Source organism: Talpa europaea, assembly GCF_964194135.1.
Source record: "Talpa europaea genome assembly, chromosome: 2".
Taxonomy (NCBI): Eukaryota; Metazoa; Chordata; class Mammalia; order Eulipotyphla; family Talpidae; genus Talpa; species Talpa europaea.
Genome location: NC_140068.1, coordinates 36067719 through 36090560, shown reverse-complemented (window position 1 = coordinate 36090560; position 22842 = coordinate 36067719). Strand labels below are relative to the sequence as shown.

The 22842-nt window shown below is 38.4% G+C and overlaps 1 protein-coding gene across 1 annotated transcript; it reads left to right on the top strand.

Moving 5' to 3' along the window:
- Positions 1-1839: 1839 nt before the first annotated feature.
- On the top strand, positions 1840-14667 carry LOC311167519 (nephrocan-like; the record flags this gene model as incomplete). The annotated part of the gene is made up of 3 exons (XM_084228574.1): positions 1840-2028; positions 8000-8901; positions 14020-14667. 3 exons carry the CDS (start codon positions 1840-1842, stop codon positions 14465-14467), a joined length of 1539 nt encoding a protein of 512 aa, XP_084084700.1. The 3' UTR covers positions 14468-14667.
- Between the last annotated feature and the right edge of the window lie 8175 nt (positions 14668-22842).

The window sequence follows — 22842 nt, the reverse complement described above, 5'->3', positions numbered from 1 at the left end:
ACGAAAATTTGTATTCATTCCTGGAATAAGGTGGCCTCAGACCACCCAGCAGCTCAGAGAGTAAAGCAGGAAACTGTACTGGACAGAACGCCTTTCCATCTCAGGAGGCACCAGCACCCACAGTCACACTCAGACTGGGATGATTTAGACACACTTACGAACATAATGTGCACATTTGGGGGATGTGGGAGGAAGCCACTGTACCTAGAGAAAATCCGCAGGACCATGGGAAGAACATGCAAACTACACACTGGCAGAGCTTCTGGCCATTGTTTTTTTTTCCCTCATGGATGTTGTAATGAAACAATGTTGAACAAAATGACTTTATTTCAAGGATCTGCTGTAATGATGATCAGAAAATGTGTTAAGTCCTTTTTAGAGAAAAGAACAGTATGTTTCGCATTTAGGCTTATGGTAACTAAATATGAATTTGCTTTTTAGTAATATGGTACTTGGGGAGTGGGGGCACTGCACAATGACAATTCCTCTTTGCTTTTTAAAAGCCTAGGCAGAGAAAAGAAACTGGAAATATGATTTGGGGACAAGGCTACAGGTGATTTTTTTTTTCTCTGTATTTTTTCAAAATTGTCTTTTATTGTTCATTACTTTGATATTTGAAAATTCTAAAAACTAAAATTATTTTATTACTAGATAAGAGACATAAATAATAAAGTTAGTTGAGCGTCTGGATGTTGACAGAAAAGAAATATCTTACCATTCCTTGTCTCTGATAGTAAAGGAAAACAGGAGACACAATGAGAAAAGGGAAGTAGAAAAGTCTTTTGGGAAAAACACAAAAATCCTCACTCTGGAAATGAATTGGTAATTACAATAGATCAAGGAAACTTGGTTTCAAAATGAAAATTGTAGCAAAGAGATGGTAAGGTTGAAGAGGAGATCAGAGAGGCTTTTCAATATTTGAAAGGTTTCTTTAGAGCCATCTTCTGATCAGAACAGCTTGAGAAAGCTTAGGTATCTGGCTTTCGGGGAAAGATGTTCTTGATATAATCTTTCACTTAAAATGCTTTGAAGTTTCTCGGCAGGGATGAACTTAGCAAGACAAAGGTCACAACAAAGGCACAGCCAGGACAAGTGAAGTTTTTCCTCTTTATCAGGTTTCACAACAGACAAATTCTTCTGAAGAAACTAGAGGGTTTTTTCTCCATTCTTACAAATAGATGAATAAAACAGACCCATTTTGATGTCTTATTCTCTATAAACTAACAATATTTTTGAATGTCAAAAATATTTTCTAAAACAGTTGCATGGATCAAGTGATTAGTGATTTAAACAAGTTATCTCTAGTCTAAATATCCCTCCTTTGCACCCCATTGTTTTTCTAGCAATAAAATGTTACTCAAACAAAGTAAGTAGAAGATCTGCCAATATCCCCTTACTAGTTAATATGAGAAGAAAACACCTGCCCGAAGTCTTACCCAAAAAAAATTGTTTTAATATAGGGTCACAGAAAATTCAAAGGTTTTACAGCCCACTATAAAACAACACTTTTATCTTTTCCCACTCATTCCCTAGTGTCACATTTAACAAAACAAGGAAACTACAGATAATAAAGGTGTTTGCTGATCAGCCTTCTAAGCCATAAATAACATAGGGTTTTGCTCACCTAGAGATATTCAAGCAGCTTATCAATGTTTAAGCCCCTTCTTCTTTGTAATGGTTGCTAATATTTTAACCTAGGCAAATGGAGAATTTTTCTTCCCTGTCTTCTTACACTGACAGAGTACACATTCATAAGATTCTATTATCAGATTTCATAGTATAAAGAGTGAGCTATCACAGAAACACTCGCCTGCTAGTGCAGAGGCACTGTTTTAGAAGATGTATCTGCTTTATCCTTTCCTTGTTTTGCTCTCTCTTAGCAGGGCTTTCAACTCTGACTGCCCTAGAAGATGCAGTTGCGATTCAGCACGGTGGGTGCAATGCTACAGGCTAACAGAGCTGCCATCAGGGATTCCTGCCACCACCAAGAGTCTCTACATCAGTCACAGCAAAATTCAACACCTCCAGGTAACTACTGATTCTACACTCAATTTTATTTTGTGAAGCAGGAGAGGGGCAAGTGTGAGGTTGTTAAATTTGATCTAAATCATCAAAATTTAAAAGTGATGCTAATCAGGTTTGGAAAGTAGCACCAGTTACCTGGCTGCTTTATTGACAAGGGTAGATGCCTCTGATATATTTAATGAAAATATTTTATTTCAGTTTTTATTCCAAAAGTTTTAATTACATTTTGTAAAGTAAAAATAAAGAAATGGCTCCTTCCTAATAAAAAGAGTTTGAGAGCATATACGCACTTTATGTCATCAGGAATAAGGCCAGGGGGAGAGGGATCTAACCACAGAGGACAGGTGATACTGGGGCTTTTAATAAAGTTGATCAAGATGAACCAGGAATGGGGGAATGACTGAGTCCCATAAAGCTGCGTACCAGCCAGGCACCAGTAGTGTGTTTGTGGAACCCTACGCTGAGGAAGCCGGTGTTTGTTGTCATGTTTCTGCAGTTCTCCTTCTACATGCTTTGAATCTTGACTTTTATCTTTATGCTGATCTATTCAGAGGGCACTGGAAAGAATGCTGCACAGTTGTTTGACATTTTTATTTTATTATTTTATTTTTTTAACAGATCACAGTCCTGATCTTATTTATTTGTTTGTTTGTTTGTTTGTTTATACAAGCACTGGGTACAGTCAGAAGCACGGGAGGGTGAGAGAATTCACCAGAGCCAGAGGGGAGGGCAGAACAGGCAGACTGACGAAACACACTGCTGAGGGGAGCAGCAAGGTCTGCGCACCAAGGTCTCGCCAGGCGGCGGGAGATGGAACCTCTGCAAGAGGCTGCGGGCAGCTTCGCAACCCAGCGCTCAACAGCTGCGCCACCAGGGAGGCCCTATTTGACATTTTTATAACATGAGGAACTTTTCTTGGCTTTTGGTATTTTGAAAGGTATCAAGAGACTGGGCTGTCTTCTGATTTTCTAACTAGAGATGTGACCATGTCAGGCAAGCAGTTAAAAAAAATTCTGGGCTTTTGGGGCTCGGAAACTGAGCTGCCCTGGGTTCCCTGCCCCCAAAAAGCGCCTGCGCGCATGCAGAGGTCCTGCCATTCAGGGAGGAAAAGCAGTAGGGCGGAAACATCCAGTAAATATTTGTCTTTTGGTAAACGTTTGCTGAATGCTTTATTAAACAATTTTTAAAAATTTGGGGGGGTTCACTTTTTGTGAAATAAGAAGGATGGGTCCGATAGGCAATCCTGGGACCTTTCAATTAGACAATTCTTTTGGTGCTTTGATTTTCCCTTCTCAGGTGACTGCTTCTCCCCCATTGACCCAACTCTAAACTAAGGAAAAACCGTTCTGCCATCCAGGTGCAAAGAGGCGAGGAGTGAATGTACTTTCCCTTCAGTAAACACCCCCCCCCCATTTGGTTAAGAATTTTAATGTAGGTGTTCCATATGCACAGGATTTAAAATATGTGACCGGCTATTTATCTCGAGATTCAACAAACACAATTGCCTAGGATTCATCTGTTTACTTTGCTCTTCTAAACCAGTAGTGCCAGAGAGCAAGTCTGACCCCATCAGGTCTCAGCATTCAAGTGAGACGCCTGGTTAAAGGGCAAGAGGCTTGAATATTTGTTCTGAGGACTTGAGATGCACTCACTGGACTGTCAACTAGGCCTGGTCATGATCCCAATAAGTTGAAATTATGCCTCTCATCAAATTCAATTACTGAATGAGCTTATTTGTCATTGGTGTAGGCTCATGGCTTCCCTGATTTTGCCCAGTTAATTGTCTTTCTGAAGGAGAGGTCCCAGCAGAAAGATGGATGGAAACAGGATTATTTTGTGAGGAAAATAAAAGGCTCTGAGCAAAAAGATTTCTCTTTTAAAAACCCTAAGTTTAAAGGACTGTATTTTACTTGCATTTGATAAATACAATGTATATTCTGCTTATTTAGTTTGAAGTACAGAATTAGGCACCTATATTTAAAGAAAAATGTTGTTTATATATTATATATTTATAGGATAATTTGTAATGTATAAAAATGCACACATGCACACATATGCTTGCATACACAGGTACATATACAACACTACCCACGTTCTTCCTGATAGTCTGTTCATTTCTTGTCTGTCTTCTTTTCCTACTCTTTTCCATTTTGCATCCCATAGTTTATTGTCTCAACACCTATTCAATAAAAACTTTTTTTACCTTAGGGTGATCCTTCCTTTATTTCTCCTCTACCTAGAGAGCTAGGTGCTGCTGGAAAGGATCACACAGCCTCTCCAGATATGTGTGTATATATGTGTGTGGTTTGGTACAACCAATATTTGGGGAACCACTACAAACTAGAGGTCTCCAGCCTTATCTGGATCTTCATTGTCACCCATCTATCTCTCAGGTCTTGGCTAGTTTCTCCCTACCTTCGCACAATACTTTCCAAAATTTCAGTACAGTTTTGAATTGCCTTCCTAATCCCTGCCCTCCCCACTCTTAACGAATGGCTGGACTATCATTTTATTGACACATGGTGATAAAACTGAGGCCATTACTCTGTATCTGTCTCAATTCCTCCTCACTGTGTACTAACTTGTCTCCATCTAATTCTGCAAACTCTTGCCTCCAGACAGAGGATGAGATGTCCCTCTTTCTATTCAAAGCAACCTGCCTCCAATGCTTTTAATTCTATCTTTCTCACCATTCCCCTGTTCTTGCTCCTTCATTCTCCCATCATGTCTTAAATTGCTCTTTGTTTTCTAGAGCCCTATGATAGCTTAGAAACTTTGCTCCTTTCATTACAATAAAAATAAAATTATTTTAATTCGGTGTCTCTTTTTGCTCCTGTCTCCTTTTATTTTTTCTCTCCTCTATGAAAGAGGAGCCTGCACTTACTATCTCTCTTTCCTAACCTCCTGTCTAATCCTTAACTCATAACTATCTGGTTATAAGATATTTACTCATCCATATTTTCTTGAAATTCCACATTCATGCCCTTCATGACACCATATTTTTATGCCCTTTTTTTATTACTCTCTGGTAGATCTTTTATGTAGCCTTCCTTTCCTCCACTGTTCCTTATTTTCTTGGCTTTGGTGGGAGTCTCAATTCTTAGCAATTCCTTTTTTTTACTACACACATTCTTCTTAGGTGACTTCACTTTAAGTGATGATGGCTCCCATAACTGAGTATCTCAGTTTTTCCCCCATGTTTCAGATTTATTCAGCAATCCACCAGATCTCTTCATAGACAGATAGTTTGATGGGGTAATATGTCTTTTTTTAATTTAATTTTTATTTGTGATTACATTTTTGGTCTACCACATGTATACATGTTCTCCTCACCCTCCAAACCATCCTTGACAATACCCACTTAGACTCCCAGCCCCATACTCTCTGCCCTCCTCATCCCCCCTTTCATATGTTAACTAATAAATTATTTCATTAAGTCAAAGACTGATTCCTGATGTACTTTGCCTATGGTTGATTTCTTTCTTTCTTCCTCTTCTTTTTTTTTTGGGGGGGGTATTTATTTTCCCCCAATCAGTAAATCTAGCCAGTATCTATCTTTCACTTTCTGAATTATTCACTTAACATAATCACCTTGAAGTCCATCTATTTTGTCCCGAAAGTCACTACTTCATCTCTTTTTACATCTGTGTAGTAGTCCATTGAGTATATATTCTACAGCTTCAATATCCATTCTTCTGTTGAAGGGTGCTTAGTTTGATTCCATAACCTGTCAATTGAGGACAGTGCTGCTATGTACCCAGGCATGCATTCATCTTTTGATATTGGAGCTCCATGTTTTTAGCAACATTTAAAACTTTATAAGCCACATTGAAATGACTGCCAGAAGCCCGGAAGTTTAGCTGGAGGGCAAAGCATGACTTTCCACCTCTGCTTAGGTCATGGAAAGTAAAAACCAGCCTGATAGAATTTTCCCCCCTGAATCAGCCCTGCAAACAACTGAGAAGCTGAGAATCAGTGGGTGTTTCCTCACTGTTGGTGGCATCAAAACTCTATATTCTTCAGCTAAATGCATTTATCACAGTAAAGTTAAAAATATATGTATTTGAACAAGATAAACCTGGGTTGGAAGCTCAGTTTTTCCAAATGCTAGCAAGATACACTTAGAGAGGTTACTTCACTTTCTTGCACTTCAGTTTCCCTTTATGAAAGGGGGATAAATATGCTTATATATACAGCTTTGTAAAGATTAAACATAGTTAATACATAGAAAATTTTAGTTATTTTAATTAATAATAATCAAAGGTACTATGCAATGACTATGACAAAAAGAAAATGTTTTTCATGCTTAATAAGACAATGCTCCATTGGATTCAGTTAAGAATATGAACCATATATATTATTTACAAAATTTCATATACTTTACAAATAGAAATAAAGACACATTGAAGGTCTGACACCAGACTTTTTCTAGGTCTGTATCATCTCCAACACTTGCTACACAAACAGAAATCTTAGGGTTTGTCATCACTCAGAAGCGGAAGCATTAGTGACACCAAGTTCTTCTGGGAGATCAATAGTTCAAGAAGTGAAGATCTACCTGTAGAATCATTTCAGACTTTAGAAAAGGACACTTCAGAATGGAAAGGAGCATCAAGAACACTGAGTCTTAGATGGGCCCTTTTTTTTTGACCCGAAATTCTTTATCCCTAAAGTGAGAGATTTGGATTAATTAAACTCTAAAATCACTGCTTCTCTAAAAGCATGATCTATGTTCAAATCTTGACTCTTTTTTAAGAAGCATTATATACCCAAAACAATAGAAAATGGTAAACTAAGGAAGAAAGGGTTTTGTAGTCCAATAGACTTTATTTAAATTCTCAGTTTTCAGCTTAATCATAAAAACATTTTTCCGGGTTACTAGAATAATTAATGATAACATATAAAAAAGCACTTGACCCTTATAGATACTAAAAAAAGCTCAAGGAAAAAAAATGCTATTATTATTGGGATTAGGACTAATCAATACAAGTGACTAATCATTAAGAAAATATCAAATGTTAACTGTAACATAAAATCCAACTGATAACTGACAAAACTGTTATGATTAAAAAATTTGTTTATGAAAATTTTAACATTAAATTCTTCTAATAGAATATCATATTAGGAGATACTTTAAAATATACTATTATTCATATCACAAGTCCTCCCTGAATTTAAGTACCTATAAAAAATACGTGATGTAAAATTAACCTACTTTGAAAATGTTAATCATGCACTGATATTATAAAATGTCTCAGTGTATAATTAAACCAAACATTTAGAAAACTGTAGGTAAGGACTCCTTCCTTTTCAGAGATAGGACACACATGTATGCTGTTCTTTTCTTCATAGATCCACTTCATTAACCAAGTGAAAATTGGGGAGTAGAGAGAATAGTTTTCCAAAATATAAGATAACTGACAATATTTCTCTGAAAAGCCCATCCTATTTGAGCAATGTCTAGAACACTTAAATTGTTTTAACCCTTTTAACAAAAATTTAAAATGTAATTTATAAGCTTAAAAAAAATGTCTAGTGAAAATCTGTTGTAATCTTATACCTGAGAGTTAGTAACTGTTTCTAGTTTGGCGACAGATTTCCAGATGGTTTCAATTTTTGTCTATCATGAGATGATGCAACAATAAACATTCCATTGCAAATATCATTGTGCAATTTGTAAGTATTTCTGTATAGAAATGAACTCGCTGAGTCAGAGAACATCCAGCCAAAGTAGGCCAATATTGTATGTCTACTAATAGTGTGTGAAAGTGCTTAAAATATTTTTGATACCTAACACTCAGTATTCAGGAATAAAGATAGTCACAACCTGAGCTTCCTCCCTTTTCCATGAGAAATTTTTAAATAGATCTTGAAGGAAAAGAAGTATCATTGATTTGAATGGTAGTATAGATGAACTTTTTCTCGCAACAGTTTCAATTTACTGATTTTCTCCTCACCTACTTCTTATTTGTAGCTCTCTAACTTCACCGGAATATTGGCTCTAGAAGATTTTATTCTGCTGGCCAGTGGAACAGAGTCTGTAGAAAATGACACCTTCAAAACTCTGAGTACCTTGAAGACCTTGGAACTCTGGAAAAATAAGTTAAGACAAGTCCCCAGTACTCTCCCTGCTAGTCTTGAAGTATTAAAACTAAATGATAATTCTATATACGTCCTACGTGAATCTGATTTTGAAGGACTGAAGGAATTAAAAATTCTTGAACTTAAAAATAACCTAATCTCTTCCCTTGCTCCCAGCACACTCTCCTCCCTTGTCAGTTTGCAAAGTTTGATATTGGATGACAATAACATTGAGTCTATGGCAGGACCACTGACACTTCCCCATCTGACACGTATGAGCATGGAGAATAATAAACTACATCTAATACCAGCTAGCTTCTTTGCTTCTCTTCAGTCTTTGCAATTTCTCAGTTTCAGTGGTAACTTTCTGACTAAAATCCCCAATAATCTGCCCAAGTCCTTGCTCTCTTTAAAGATGGAAAGAAACCAGCTCAAAGTGGTAAGATTTCGAGACATGAAACACTTGGAGAATCTTTCCCATCTTTATCTGTCAAAAAATGCACTTTCTTCCATTGATGGGGCACAACTCCTTGCCAATTTAACTACTCTTGAGTTATCCCAAAACCAGCTTCAAATGTTGCCCCTCAGACTGCCAACAAGGCTACAAAAACTTGATATCAGTAATAATCTGATTCAGAGAGTTACAGCGCAAGACTTCCAGGACCTCCGAGACCTAAAACACTTGTTTCTGGACAACAACATTGTCAGCGTGTTTGAAGCGGGAGCCCTGCAGAGGTGTTCTCAGCTCTCCAACCTGGCCCTGGAGCAGAACCTGCTGCTGTCCATTCCTCTGAGGTGGGTGAGCGGTATCATTTATTATAGTTATTATAAAATTGTCCCAGGTTGGGACAATTGGCACAATATATCAATTCAAGAAAACTAGCTAGAGCAAACACAAATGGGCAGATTATGGTTATGCAAGGGTTTAGGGGCAGAAGTTTTAAATAGGGGTTTGCAATCGCAGCCTCAAGCTGAACTCTGCTATAACTTAATTTATCTTGTCTGTGGGACAAGGCAACAAGAAGTGAGATTTAGATTTGAAAATATGCACGACAGCTTTTGGAAATATGCTAACAAACATAGTGTGGGGCTAATACTTGTAAAAAGTATGCATTGGTTTCTAAGTCTATGGCCTGGATGAACCAACAGGCAGACTAAGCACATGCTTAGCCACTAAAAAAGCAGACATGAGGGAAAATGAGGGAGAAATGTAAGAGATTTATATTTTTAAAAGCATTGAAATCATAGTTATGGAAACAACCTTATAATATTACATCTATCTTGAATTACATATTTGGGAAACTCATATTTTTCTCAGTGCTGTGACCATTTTTTCCCCATTTTTAAATTTTTAAAAAAATTTTATATTTTATTTTATATATTTTTTACATCATTTTCCATTTTTGCACAATGTATGCTTTTTCATCTTAGTTATAGTCCCCATAAATTCCCACCTCCCTTATTTTGACTCTAATCCCACCTCCTCACACACACCCCCCCCCCATAGTGTGTCTCTGGTTTATAGTTGCTTGTTGATATTGATTTTTATTTTATTACAATTAGTCTTTCTCCTGGTCTTTTATTTAGGTTTTCTAAATTTCAGTCCCATCCATGTTGCTGCAAATTGCATGAGTTTATCTTTTTTGATTGTTGAGTAATATTTCATTGTGTATATGTACCACATCTTCTTGATCCAGTCATCTATTTTTGGGCATTTGGGTTGTTTCCATAGCTTAGCTATTGTAAATAGTGCTGCTATAAACATAGGGGTGCAGGTGCCCTTTTGAATTAAAGTGCTGTGACCTTTTAAGGACTTAGCTAGCCCTTATTTCTCTGTGTGTCTGTATATGAGTATATTAGTTCCATCCGTGTCAGTCTTATCATCTGTTTCTCTCTCTCTCTTTCACACACACATACACACACACACACACACACTCGCTCATTCATACTCCAACACATAACTTCTCTCAAATATTCCTCCCTTTATACCCAACCCACTGTAGCTTTCTTTATGTCATAATCTATAATGTATGTGTTTATGTTAATGAATCCCATTTATTTGTTACTCCATGATCTACATTTAAATTAGAACTTAAAAAACAGAAGAATAAAACACTATTATTCTCTTTAAAAAGAAAATGTGTTGTTTATACTATGTAGCTATCAGAGATTTTTCCTTTAAATACTTTATGGGAAAAATGTTTTCTTGCCCTCTTATTATCGTTAAATTTCTTTTAAGATTTATTTCTATTTATTTTTGTATGCATACAAGAACTGGGGTGTAGGCCAGAGGTGCAGGGAGTGAAAGGACCCACCAGAGACAGAGTGGGATCTACTGAAATACACTGCTGAGGGGAGTAGGGGGTGAGACAGGAGAGGTCCCCTGTGCTATGTGGGCTTGCTCCCTGGCTGGGAATCGAACTATTGCCCTATTGGCCAGGGATAGCTTGATAGGGCTGAGACTTTAAACCTTTGCACCAACAGGGAGGTCCTCATTAAATTTCTTATAATGAATATACCAATTTCTCCTGGTTTCTGGAGAATCTTACTTATTTCCTTATTAAATGAGAGAGGGAAGTTATCCTTAATATGTACACATGTTCATTTTTTTCTAGTTGAAAAAAGGATTTTTTATTATACAGTATGGTAACTATATCCCAAAAGAGTTTTTTTCAACTGAAATTTTCAACTGAAAAAATATATATATTAAAAGTGGCTTAAAAGTAATCAGTTTCTACAAATGCATAAGCATGTGCATGTAATTGATTTAATTCAACAAATATATTTTGAGCACTTATCATGTATCAGGTACTTTATCGGACACTGGGGATACATCAGTGTAATTAAAGAGAAAAAACTTCTTATTCTGTATATATTCTAGAGAAAGAGTGACAATTAAAACAATATATAAGTAGGGCCTCCCCGGTGGCGCAGTGGTTGAGCGCTTGGTTGCGAGGCTGCCCGCAGCCTCTGCAGCACCGGTTCGATCTCCGGCTGCTCCCCGGCCACCGGAGGAGAGTCCCACATGGCGCGCAGACCTCTCCTGCCGCCCGCTTCTCCCCTCAGCAGTGTACTTCAGTCCTTCTGCCTGCTCTGCTCCCCGCTCTGGCTCTGGTGAATTCTCTCGCCCTCCCGCACTTCTGACTGTACCCAGTGCATGTATAAACAAACAAACAAACAAACAAATAAATAAAGCATGCCGCTATAAAAAAAAAAAATCTTAAAAAAAAAAAGAAAAAAAAACAATATATAAGTAAATTCTGTAATACTTAGGTGCTGTTGGGTGTATAGTTAACCATAACAAAAAAGGACAGGATTACCAGACTCAGGACTCTATGGGAGGTAGGGGTAGGTGATTTTAAATAGGGCAAGCCCTATTACTCTCCTGAAAGAGTTGGCTCTGACTAAAGACTGGAAGGAGGTGAAGGATTTAGCTATAGGGGGTAAATGTTCTTGACCAAACAGCCTGTTCAAAGGCCCTCAGGCAAGAACATGTCTGCAGTGTTGCAAGACTCCTAAAACCTTGTTATTTAAGTAAATTCTCTACAGTGGTTTAAGCCTTATTTTCTATGGCTGCAAGCTCCTACTGGATAAAATACAGTGGATAAAATACAAACTCATACAAAAGGCAGGCCATCACATATGGATTCTCAGGAGACCATGACAACAATGGGCAAAACTGTGAACTTGGTGGAGTTTTTTCTCAGGTGACTTTTAGAAAGCATATGGTTAAGTAATCCTGCTAAGTTTAATGATTAAAAAATAGCTTAATTATTTACTCCTGGCAGGGTATTAGTGTTTTAATAGGTGACTACAGAAAGCACAGTGCTTTACCCAGTAGAGTGTATAATGGAATTGCAAGCCTGAGCTAGCAACAATTTTCAAATCTGACTTCACATTAGAATCATCTGGAGACCTTTTAAAAATCATACTCATGCTCAGACCTCACTACAAACCAATTTAATTAGACACCCCAGGGGTGGGGCCTAGGCATTTCTATTTTTAAAGCTCTCCAGATGAGTTTAAGTGAGTAGGAGTGAGCACCACAATGGGGCAGTAAAATGAGGTGGAAGTGGGTTTTCCCTATGAGGTTTAAACTAAGTCATGCAACTGAGTGCTCTGTCAGAGACCTTGGTAAGCTCTGAGAGTGACTTTGAACTCCCTATCACCAACAATCCCCTACCTTTTCTTTGAATTAGAAAGTGGAAAAAAAAAAGTTTCTTGTGTTTTCCTCCCAAAAGGAATTAAAACACAATAAAATCTATTCCTTATATTTTACTTTTCAGACTTTCATTAATGAGCTTTAAACAGTACACCTTTCCATTTTATTTTCATCCTTTTTATTCATACAGAAAACTGTATTTTAAAATTCAGGTTTCTATAACTGAAAACACAGGCAACCTACTCCTATCACAAACTGTTTTCACAAATCCCTCCTTTGTCCACCCTCCTTCATTGTACATTTATCAAGACAATAATGGTGTATTATTGTCTTGTTTTTCCATGTATTTAAATATCTACCACATTTACCTCAATATGCTAATCAAGATAGAAAATAATACTGAATATTTATATATATAATTTTTTATTGCAGTAACATTGGTTTACAACACGGTATATGATTTAGCAATACAGGTTCACACCTCTTCAGATGTATGTTACCACAACACACCCACCACCAATGCACCCATGGTCCTCCTCTGTAGTCCACTGGGCCCCTCTATATTCTGCTCCCCATTTTCCCGCCTGCTCTGGTAGCCTCAATTCTACAGTCAGATTTCTAGGATTCACTTTTGTTGAATACTTAATACTTAGCAAATGCTTACCAAGACCAGCAGTGAACTTACATACATGTGTTATTCCCTGTAAACTTCTTAGAGCAATCCTGTGAAAGCATATATATTGGTTACATTGTTTGTCCTATTAGTTTACAGATTGGGACTAAAAGGTGTTAAGAAATTTGCTCAAAGTTACCTGCACAGTAAGTGGTAGAATCAGGATTTACTGCTTAGCATTTCACCAAGTCTGCAGAGAAGTGAACAAATATAAGTTCCATCATCTCTTCTTTATCCACTTTGGATAATTCAAATCCAGAATAGCTGTCCACCACCTAACAGAGGCAGTTCGCATTTTATTTTAACTCTCAAGTGCCATCTGCTGGCAAAATGGAGAGTCTCTCTGCTTACCCTAGAAGCAACGACTACCCACAGAAAATATAACATTTGTAGTAATACGTTTTGTTTTAAAATCAGAGTTACCTTTTTATATAAATCAGATTTTTTTAAAAAAGTACTCCTAAGAGCAGCTACAATTTTTAGATACCTACTCCAGAACTGAATATTTGTCTAAAAGACAAATTAGCTAACATATTATGTGACTTCCGTGTACTAAGCACTTCTACCTGTGGGGTAGAAAATCAGAAATCTTAAGAAGCTAAGTAACTAACTTAAACTCACATACTAGTCAGTAGAATGGGGAAAGTTGAAGCTTGGCTCCTAATGCATAGACTTGGCTCTTTGGTTTACTCTATCCTTTCTTTCCCCAGTTTCACTTTATATGTATATATGCATTCTTATTTCTATTTGTCCCTGAGAAACTAGCATATCATATGTATATGATTGGGAATTTAGTGTTTTTCCTATGAATATGCTTACAAGGTCCACTTGAACAAGAAAAATTTAGAGTTTTCTGACTAAAAACCGGAAAAATCAAAGGATTACTTACCTGTAAGTAAGGATTTAAGACCTATAGATAAACCTGAGACTTGCATTTATAATTAATTTTTCAAAACACGTCTGTTCAGAAAAAACAGAAATGGATGTCTAGAAAAGGTGAGTGATGCTCAGTCTGAGTTGTCTTGGCAGTTATGGATGGTCACACCTCCTCTCCTGTCTTGCTTCCATGCTTCTGCAGGCTTCCAGGAACCTTAGCCAGGCTGGACCTCAAAGGCAATGCCATTCAAGATATAGCTGAGAGGGAGCTCAAGGATCTAAAGCAGCTTCAAGTTCTAAACCTTAGGAACAACAAGATCTCTGCCTTAGACCTCAAAGCCTTGGAGGGGCTGCCTCGCCTCAGGCACCTGTATCTGGATGGAAACCCATGGAATTGCACATGCAGTCTTCTACAAGCAAGGGAGGTCTTGAAGGCCAAAGGCACAGATGTGAGGGGAGGACAATGTGCAGCGCCAGCTGAGCAACAGGGAGAGAACTGGATGTCTTCCAAGAAGATCATGAGGCATTGTGAGCATCACTTACTTCTGACCGAGAAAAGCAAAGAGATCAAAAAGAAATCAAAGCCAGAGGAGTCCTCCAGCATCAGAGTTAACGTGGATGATGATTACTATGATTATGAAATAGACTAAATATGAACTTTTTTTGCTTTTTAGAAATAGTTTTTCCTTTCTTTTTTGTGAAATAGACTGCATTTTTAGATCAGTTTTAGATTCACAGCACCATTGAGAAGAAGGCACAGGGTTTCTCATATATCCCTCACCCCCACACATGCATCGTCTCTCCCACTATCAATATTCCCCGCTTTCTACAATGAGCCCACACTAAACATGTAGTGACACCTAAGTCCACAGGTTACATTAGGCTTCACTCTCAGCATTGATGCAAATGTATGACACATATTTAACATTATGGTAACATGCAGAATAGTTTTACTGCCCTAAAAATCCTTTGTGCTATGGAAAAAAATGTTTAATCTCTTTAGCATAAATTTACAATACATTTTGATAGGTAAGATTCTTTTTTGTAAGTTTTCCTTTTTCTTTTTTTAAAGAATGAAATGAGGGTTAAGATAAGTTGAAATGGGGAGAGGAAAGTAGAAAAGGAACAATGGTAAGAAGATATAGATTCCTTCCATTTTAAAAGTAATTTGTATGTGCCTTATACTGAAGCCTGGACAAATAACAATGTCCAATAAAACTGCCATCTGGCTAACTTCCTGCAAATTGAGTAGTTCATTTTATCAAATAAAAAGGTGATTATTTTTGCATGTGAAATGCTGTGGGCCTAGAACTACTGGTTTTTGACTGCAAGCAATAAAAAAAACTGATTCTGAGTCAAGCAAGAAAGAATGGATTATAAAGATTGGGCATTGCTCACAGAATCAAAGGAAAAGCTGAAGAATGTGGAAAGTATGGGAATCAGAACTGCTCCAGGGCCCCAGGCAGAAAGCACCCTGGAGAAACCCTCAGCTTCTTCAGTGTTCCCCTGGCAGAATGTAGCAATCCTGTGAGGATCAATGTCAGCTTCCCTCCCCTCAAGAGTCATGTCCTTAGAAGGAGAGTCTAACTGGCCTTACTTGAGTTACATGTTTACCTCTGACTAAAGAACAGTGGGTCTTGCTTGACAATTTTACAAAAACCAAAGGAAAACCAAAAAGGGAAATGTAACTGGTACCTTAAATAACACAAGATGACCTTACAACAGCTTTCTGAAAAGAGTTGTGCTTTGAGTTAGATTCAGGTTTCCCTGAGTTGACCACAATTCCCACACTGCCTTCTTTTTGACAGTTGCCTACTTCTTCTTTTTTTTTTTTGTGGGACCCTTGCCGGCCGCCAGGGTGCCGGCAGCCTTGCAGCCCAGCAGCGCTCAACCACTGCGCCACCGGGGGAGGCCCAACAGTTGCCTACTTTTGAAAGTTGTCTGTCTAGGGCTAGATGTGTGGCAGTAGGATAATTTTATCCTCTTTCTCAATCTACTTATGAGCACCAGACACTTGCAAATAAATCTGAAACCCTATCCAAATTAGTTCCTGTCTAATTGGTAAGATTTATCTGTTGTAGCATTTTATAAGGTTTTCCATCAAAATACCCCCAGGAGCAGAGAGTAACAGTAGAGATCAAGTTAATGGGCAGACATGCTCACTAGAACTTCTCTAGTGTCATGTTTTAACAAAATGTTATGCAAATTTTATGTTACTGCTTTATGTCCATATTTCTTCCAAAATTTGGAAGAAAATTGACACTCCCTGTGGGTGGAGGGGATGATAAGGAAGTGACACACTGACAAGAATCCCAAGTACATAAAGCACAGAAATAGAGAAATAAGAGAATTCTTACATGATTTTCCTTGTTACCATATGGGACTTCAATATTTACAATGCATTAGACCTACAGTGCCAAGACTAAAGATTTGCAATATTTAATAATTTGTACCCACTGAGTTTGCATGGATATTAGCCATTAGAATTTCCAAGCTGTGAGGACCTTGAGTAAGAATTTTTTTTTTAGTACGTCAGCTATACTTCTTCCTACTATAGCATTCACAACTGTATAAGATCCAATTGATACATTCCATTCATAACATCTAGAATAGGAACATGTTCAGTAAAGTATCATTTGTCTGCCTGCACAGTCATAAAAAAGTACCACGATTTATTCTCTCACAGTTCTGAAGTAAACAGTAAATGTTGAAAGATGTTTCTCCCTAGTTTGTAGATGACCGCCTTCTCGCTGTGCCCTCATGTGGACTGTTCTCTGTGCTCACACACATGGAAAGAGATAGCAATGGCTGGTGTCTCATCTTATAAGGACATAAGTCCTATGGGATTAGGGCCCAATCCTTATGACCTCATATTAAATAAATTACCACCCTGAAGTTTTTTATCTCTAAACAGTTAGATTGGGAGGTTATGTCTTCAATATATGAATGTTGCAGTCCACAATTCAGTCCATAAAAGTATGTGTGTGTATCTATCATCTGCCTACCAATCTATTACATATTTTCTGGCTTTTGGTTAATTTTATTGATGGAAAAGATAAAAGCAGGGGAGGGGAGAACAAAGTATAAAAGGACTTAAAAATGTTAAAGCCTAATTATAATACATTTATACTTTATAGAGAGATTTTTAAAAATCAGATACTTATTAATCTGGAAAACAGCTAGATACCAGGATCTAGATACAGAGCAGATGAAATTTGAAAGTAATGAAATATGGAATATGAGATAATGCTTCAACCTGATGGGGCATGCATGCAGGTTGAAAGTAATTAGAGCTAGAGAAGGGGCAGCCATCTTGGACACAAGGGTGCATTTAATGACTGAAAAATAAAAGGATTACTTAAAGGCAGATAAGGAAAAGGGGAGATAGAGTTTCTGAAATCAGTTTTTCCGTATTACCTTTCAGTTCCTGTTTTCTCATCAGTAAAACGTGGATTATAGTACTACCTCTTAGAGTTAATTCTTTTGAATGATACCTATATGAAAGAAAAACATTTTCTGAACCACCCCCACACTTGCAAATTTGTCTCTCTCTCTAGATGAAGACATTATACCCTATATGCTAATCACTTGGTGGTGTGTGTAAATGGCACCCTCCACAGGGTGTGCACACTGAAAACTCGCCTCGTCCTCCCTAGGTGTCCCAAACATTTTATTTGTTTGTTTGTTTGTTTGTTTGTTTGTTTATTTTTAGATTTTTACTTTTTTATTTATTTTTGCAAGAAGAACTGTGTGTAGGCCAGAGGTGTGGGGGGTGGGGAGGGCTGAGAGGATTCACCAGAGACAGAGTGGGAAGCAGAACAATGGATCTACTGAAATACATGGCTGAGGGGAGCAGCAGACAAGAAAGGAGAGGTCTGCTGTGTCATGTGGGCTAGCTCGAACTCAGACCACTTTGCTGAGGTAGGGCAGGCACAGTGGTAGCACTGAGACTTAACTCCTAAGCCACCAGGGAGGGCTTCCCCCAACATTTTAAATCATGCCTACTTAGACCTGTCAAGTGTCTGAACTAAACCACTGTCTGTTCATACTCCTCCTGCTGGCCACTGATTTGGTAATATAAATTCTGGTGGAAACCTATAAAATGTCCCCTGTAGGGGTTTGATTGTTCTTAGATGAAAAACTAGACAGCCATTCAGCTTTGGGAAAAGGTAAGAATTTCATCCAGGCTTGGATCCCCAGAAGGAATAAGTGAAATGAATGTACTGAATGGAAGCACTTTTGGTCCATACACATATGGTCACAGGAGAACATACTGCTTTTACCAGCCCGGATATTTCTGTTCTTAAGTAGCATTCTTAAGAATTTCTACCCGGGGCCTACCTGGTGGCGCGAGGGGTTAAGCACAGCACTATGAAGCTATCCGCAGCCTCTGCAACACTAGTTCAATCCCTGGCCAGGGAGCTACCCACATGGCACAGCAGACCTCTCCTGCCTCACCCACTGCTCCTCTCCACAGTGTATTTTAGTCAATCTGCCTGTTTTGTTCCCCACTCTGTCTCTGGTGGGTCCTCTCACCTCCTCCCTGCACCTCTGGCCTGTGTCACTTCTTATATGCATAAATAAATAAATCTTTAAGAAAAAAAGAATTTCTACCTGGAGCTGCTCTGAGTACAGTTTCATAAAGACAACTTTTCAAATTTGTAAGAGTTTTTCCTCACAGACTTTTAACTTTCTGCTGTATAATATATGCAGCAGCAGGAAACAGATTTTCTTTGTTGATGTGCAAGCATTCTGCTAATGACTTTGCAAAGGGGCTCACAAGTCTTCTCAAAATCTCTCCTCTGGTGCACTTATGAATTCCCTCCCCTATTTCAGAGGGAGGTTCATGGATGTCCTGATTTTAGATAGGAAAGACGCCTTCCAGGCTGATGTTCAGAAAACTCTCTTTCCTCTGAAGGAATCCCTCTTCTCAGTACTGTTTCACCATGTCCCCTCATTAAGTAATGCTTGGTATGAGGCTGTGGCCAAATAATTTGGCCTCCTCATTATAAAACAACCACTGGTGTGTGTGTGTGTGTTAGTGTGGGTGTGTGTTGGGAAGTTGTTTGTTGACATTAAACTTTTTCATACGTTTGTATAAATGGATTATATGGCTTTTACCACCCCTGAAAATGCTGAACAATAATTATTTTTTCTTTAAATTTGTACTTTCCCAGGGGCCATGGCTTAGTTATATCACTCATCATTTAGTTAATTCAGTATTTTGCTCATAGCTAAATTTGCTTAAAGTATGTATAAATGAAATCACTATTATCTTTATAAGTCAATCAGAAACTCATTTTTTACAGTTGTTGTGTAACGAATGTTAAAAATTGTCACCTTATCAACCTGAAACCTCAGGGAATGGCAAAAGTCCCCAGAAGCACAGTTTTCTGAGAATAAACTTCATGAACTGGTGTCATCTCAGTAATAACAATGGATTATCTTAATAGTTTGATTCAGGAACATTATTACCACTATCTCTGAACACTAGGATTGCCTTTTTCTTCTAGATGATATCTGTTTTTGAGCTGGTATGATGGATTTTCCCTATCTTTTTTCTCTCTAAGGCAAGATATTGTCCCAATAATCTTTGTAAGCATGCACAAAACACTATCTTTAGGAACCTAATATAGGACATTGATTTCATAGCCATTACTCAACTTTCAAAACTGTCTTTGGAGTGTTCTTATCACAATTTATCTTCGTCTCAGGAAAATATATATAGGCTTTTGTCTCACCTAATTCTCTTCACAAAACACAACTCCTCCCAAAACACCCGTACCCCCACTGTTGGTTCATTTTTATTCAGGTTTGTAGTACTCATTTCTACTTTAGGATGTATCAACCACTTTTTAAAAAATAACAAATGTCACTGAAAATAATAGACAATAAATGTTAATGCATTACATGAAAAGCAACTAATAAAAATTCTTCTTTTTCTAAAAATTTATTTATTTATTTATTTATGCATACAAGAACTGGGGTGTAGGCCAGAGGTGTGGGGGGTAAGAGGATTCATCAGAGACAGAGTGGGGAGAACAGGCAGATATACTGAAATACACTTCTGAGGGGAGCCACAGGCGAGATAGGAGAGGTCTGCTGTGCCAGATTTCACCGGGTCAGCTCCCTGGCTGGGGATTGAACTCAGGTCATAGTGGTGATAGCGCTAAGACTTAACCCCTAGGCCACCAGGGAGGCCCCTGAAAATTATTTTTTGGAAATGTAATAAAATATCAAAATGGGATATTATGTTAAAGGTTATGTCTATTTTTAATTATTAGTGATCCTGCCGCATCATTCTACAATGACATTTCCACCAATTGTAGCAACTCATCAGCAATGTTTGTAGATATCTTTGTTTCTACATAGTCATCAGCATTTACAATCAATCTTTATTTTTCCAGTCTGATAGATGAGAAAAAAGTATCTCATTTTGATTTTCACTTTTCTTTCTTTCTTTTTTTTTTTTAATAGAAGCATGTTATTTATTTATTTATTTTGTTTTGTTTGTTTACACATGCACTGGGTACAGTCAGAAGCACCGGAGGGTGAGAGAATTCACCAGAGCCAGAGTGGGGAGCAGAACAGGCAGAAGGACCGAAGTACACTGCTGAGGGGAGCAGCGGGCAGCAGGAGAGGTCTGCGCGCCATGTGGGACCCTCCTCCTGTGGCCAGGGAGCAGCCGGGGATCGAACCGGCACCGCAGAGGCCACGGACAGCTTCGCAACCCAGCGCTCAACCGCTGCACCACCAGGGAGGCCTGATTTTCACTTTTCTAACTGCCAGTGATGTTAAGCATGTTTGTTAATTTTGCATTTCCTCTTCTGTTAATGACCTGTTCATATACTCTGCCCATTAAAAACATTTAGTTTTTGTGTTTGCTATCAATCAAGCTATAAGATTTCATTTAATAGTAGGCTTACTATTGAGAGTTTGTCAGCTATATTACTAATATTTTCTCCCAAGTCATCATTTTCCTTGTGGTTTAGTTTATGTCTTTTGTCTTGCAGAAAGTTTTAAGCTTTACATAGATTAGTCAATCTATTATATGTAAAGTATATGTTATACACATATATATTCACTAAGATGTTTTAGTGTGTATCTATGTGTGTGTTTAACATATGTACACATGTGCATTTATATGTATAGTGTGAACTATGGCTTTTTGAGTATTCTGTGTTATTTAGAAGTTTTCTACATAACTCAACAATTTATTACTCAGATTTAATATGATTTCCAGCTGTTAAATTTCAGGATGATCTTGGAGTTCTCTTTAAAGACACACTAAAGATCATAATTTATTTTGACATAAAAAGTTCACCATAATTTATATAGTTCTAAATTGTTGAACTTAGGAGTAAGCTATACTAATTTCAGACAGAGCATATTCCTTTTTATTTTAAAGATTTATTTATTTATGCATACAAGAGCTGGGGGACAGGCAAGAGGTGAGAGGTATGAGAGGATTCACCAGAGACAGACTAGGGAACAGAACAGGTAGATCCACTGAAATACAGGGGAGCAGCGGGCAAGTCAGGAGAGGTCTGCTGTGCCATATGGGTAGCTCCCTGGCCAAGGATTGAACTCGTGCTGCAGTGGCTGTGGATTGCTTCACAGGTTGCATCTTAACCACTTGGACCACTAGGGAGGCCCAGTTAGAGCATATTTCGAAGCAAGGAAAGAAAGCTATCACATTACATAATAATCAGGGGTCAAATCTTCAAGAAGACATATTAATCCTAAATTTAATATAATTACAAAGAAAAAATAGATAAATCTGGTATCATAGCTGGAGACTTCAACACCTCTTGATCAGAAATGGACAGATCCAGCAGGCAGAAAATCAGTAAGGACACAATTGAAATCAAGAATGCCACAAATCAAATAGAGGTAATTGTCATGTATAGAGTTTTTCAATCAACAACAGTAGGATACACATTCTTCTCAAGCTCACAGGGAACATTCACAAAGATATACCACATTCTGGCCCATAAAACACACTTTAACAATTTAAAAGAATAGAAATCATATAAAATCTGCTCTCAGACTACAACTGATTTCTGTACTCAGAAATCAATAACGAAAAGGTAACTGAAATGTCCCCAAATATGTGAAGATTTAACAAGACACTTCAAAGTAACACATGGGTAAAAAAGTCTCAAGAGAAATAAAAAAAAATTTCGAATTAAATGAAAATGAAAAATCAGCTTTTCAAAGTTTGTGAGGTGCAGTGAAAGCAGTATTTAGGGGAATATTTATTGCATTGAATGTATCCATTAAAAAGAAAGAAAGATAAAATAATAAAGGAAACTAGTAAAGAAGAGCAAACTAGATCTAAAGTAAGTTGAAGAAAAGAAAATAATATGAGAAAACCAAAACGGCCAACAAGAAAAACGGACGCAGCAAGTGGGACTGTGAGTGGAAAGGAACTATTTCAGCCACCACACCCCGTGAACGGGAGCTGAGGCGAACCCTGCAGGACCCGCCGCGGAGGTGAGCTCCAGCCGCCATTAAAGAGAGCCCCGCCCACCAGGAGGAGACCAGCACCAGCACACAGCCCCGGCCGCCCGGTAAGCTTGCGCGAAAGCAGCACTCGGATTGCAGCTGCCCAGGGCCCTGCGCCTGCGACCTAGGCTTGCGGGGAGACGGCGGAGGCCCTCCCTGAGTGAGCAGGAACAAGGCACCCAGGCAGGGGAGCGGGATTCAAAAGGCGCCATTCCCGCGCCACTGATCTGGGCTACAGCCCGCGTCCTGGAACTGAGGGCTTTGGAACTGAGACCCGGGGCACGAAATTAGGGGCGTGGGTTCCCCACGACGGTGGGGCACAAGGCAGACACAGCACCCCAAAGCCGTTGAGGTGTACCCTACCATCCCCGCTCTGCTCCCTGTCCCACGGGGTGGAAAATCAGCTCCCCAAGGGCTCTAGGAGAGATCTCTGGTGCCACCTAGTGACTTGACCCCAGCACAGGCTACTGAAGGAGCTAGTGGCCAGCTGGGGAGTTAGCCCACACCGGGCCCCTTC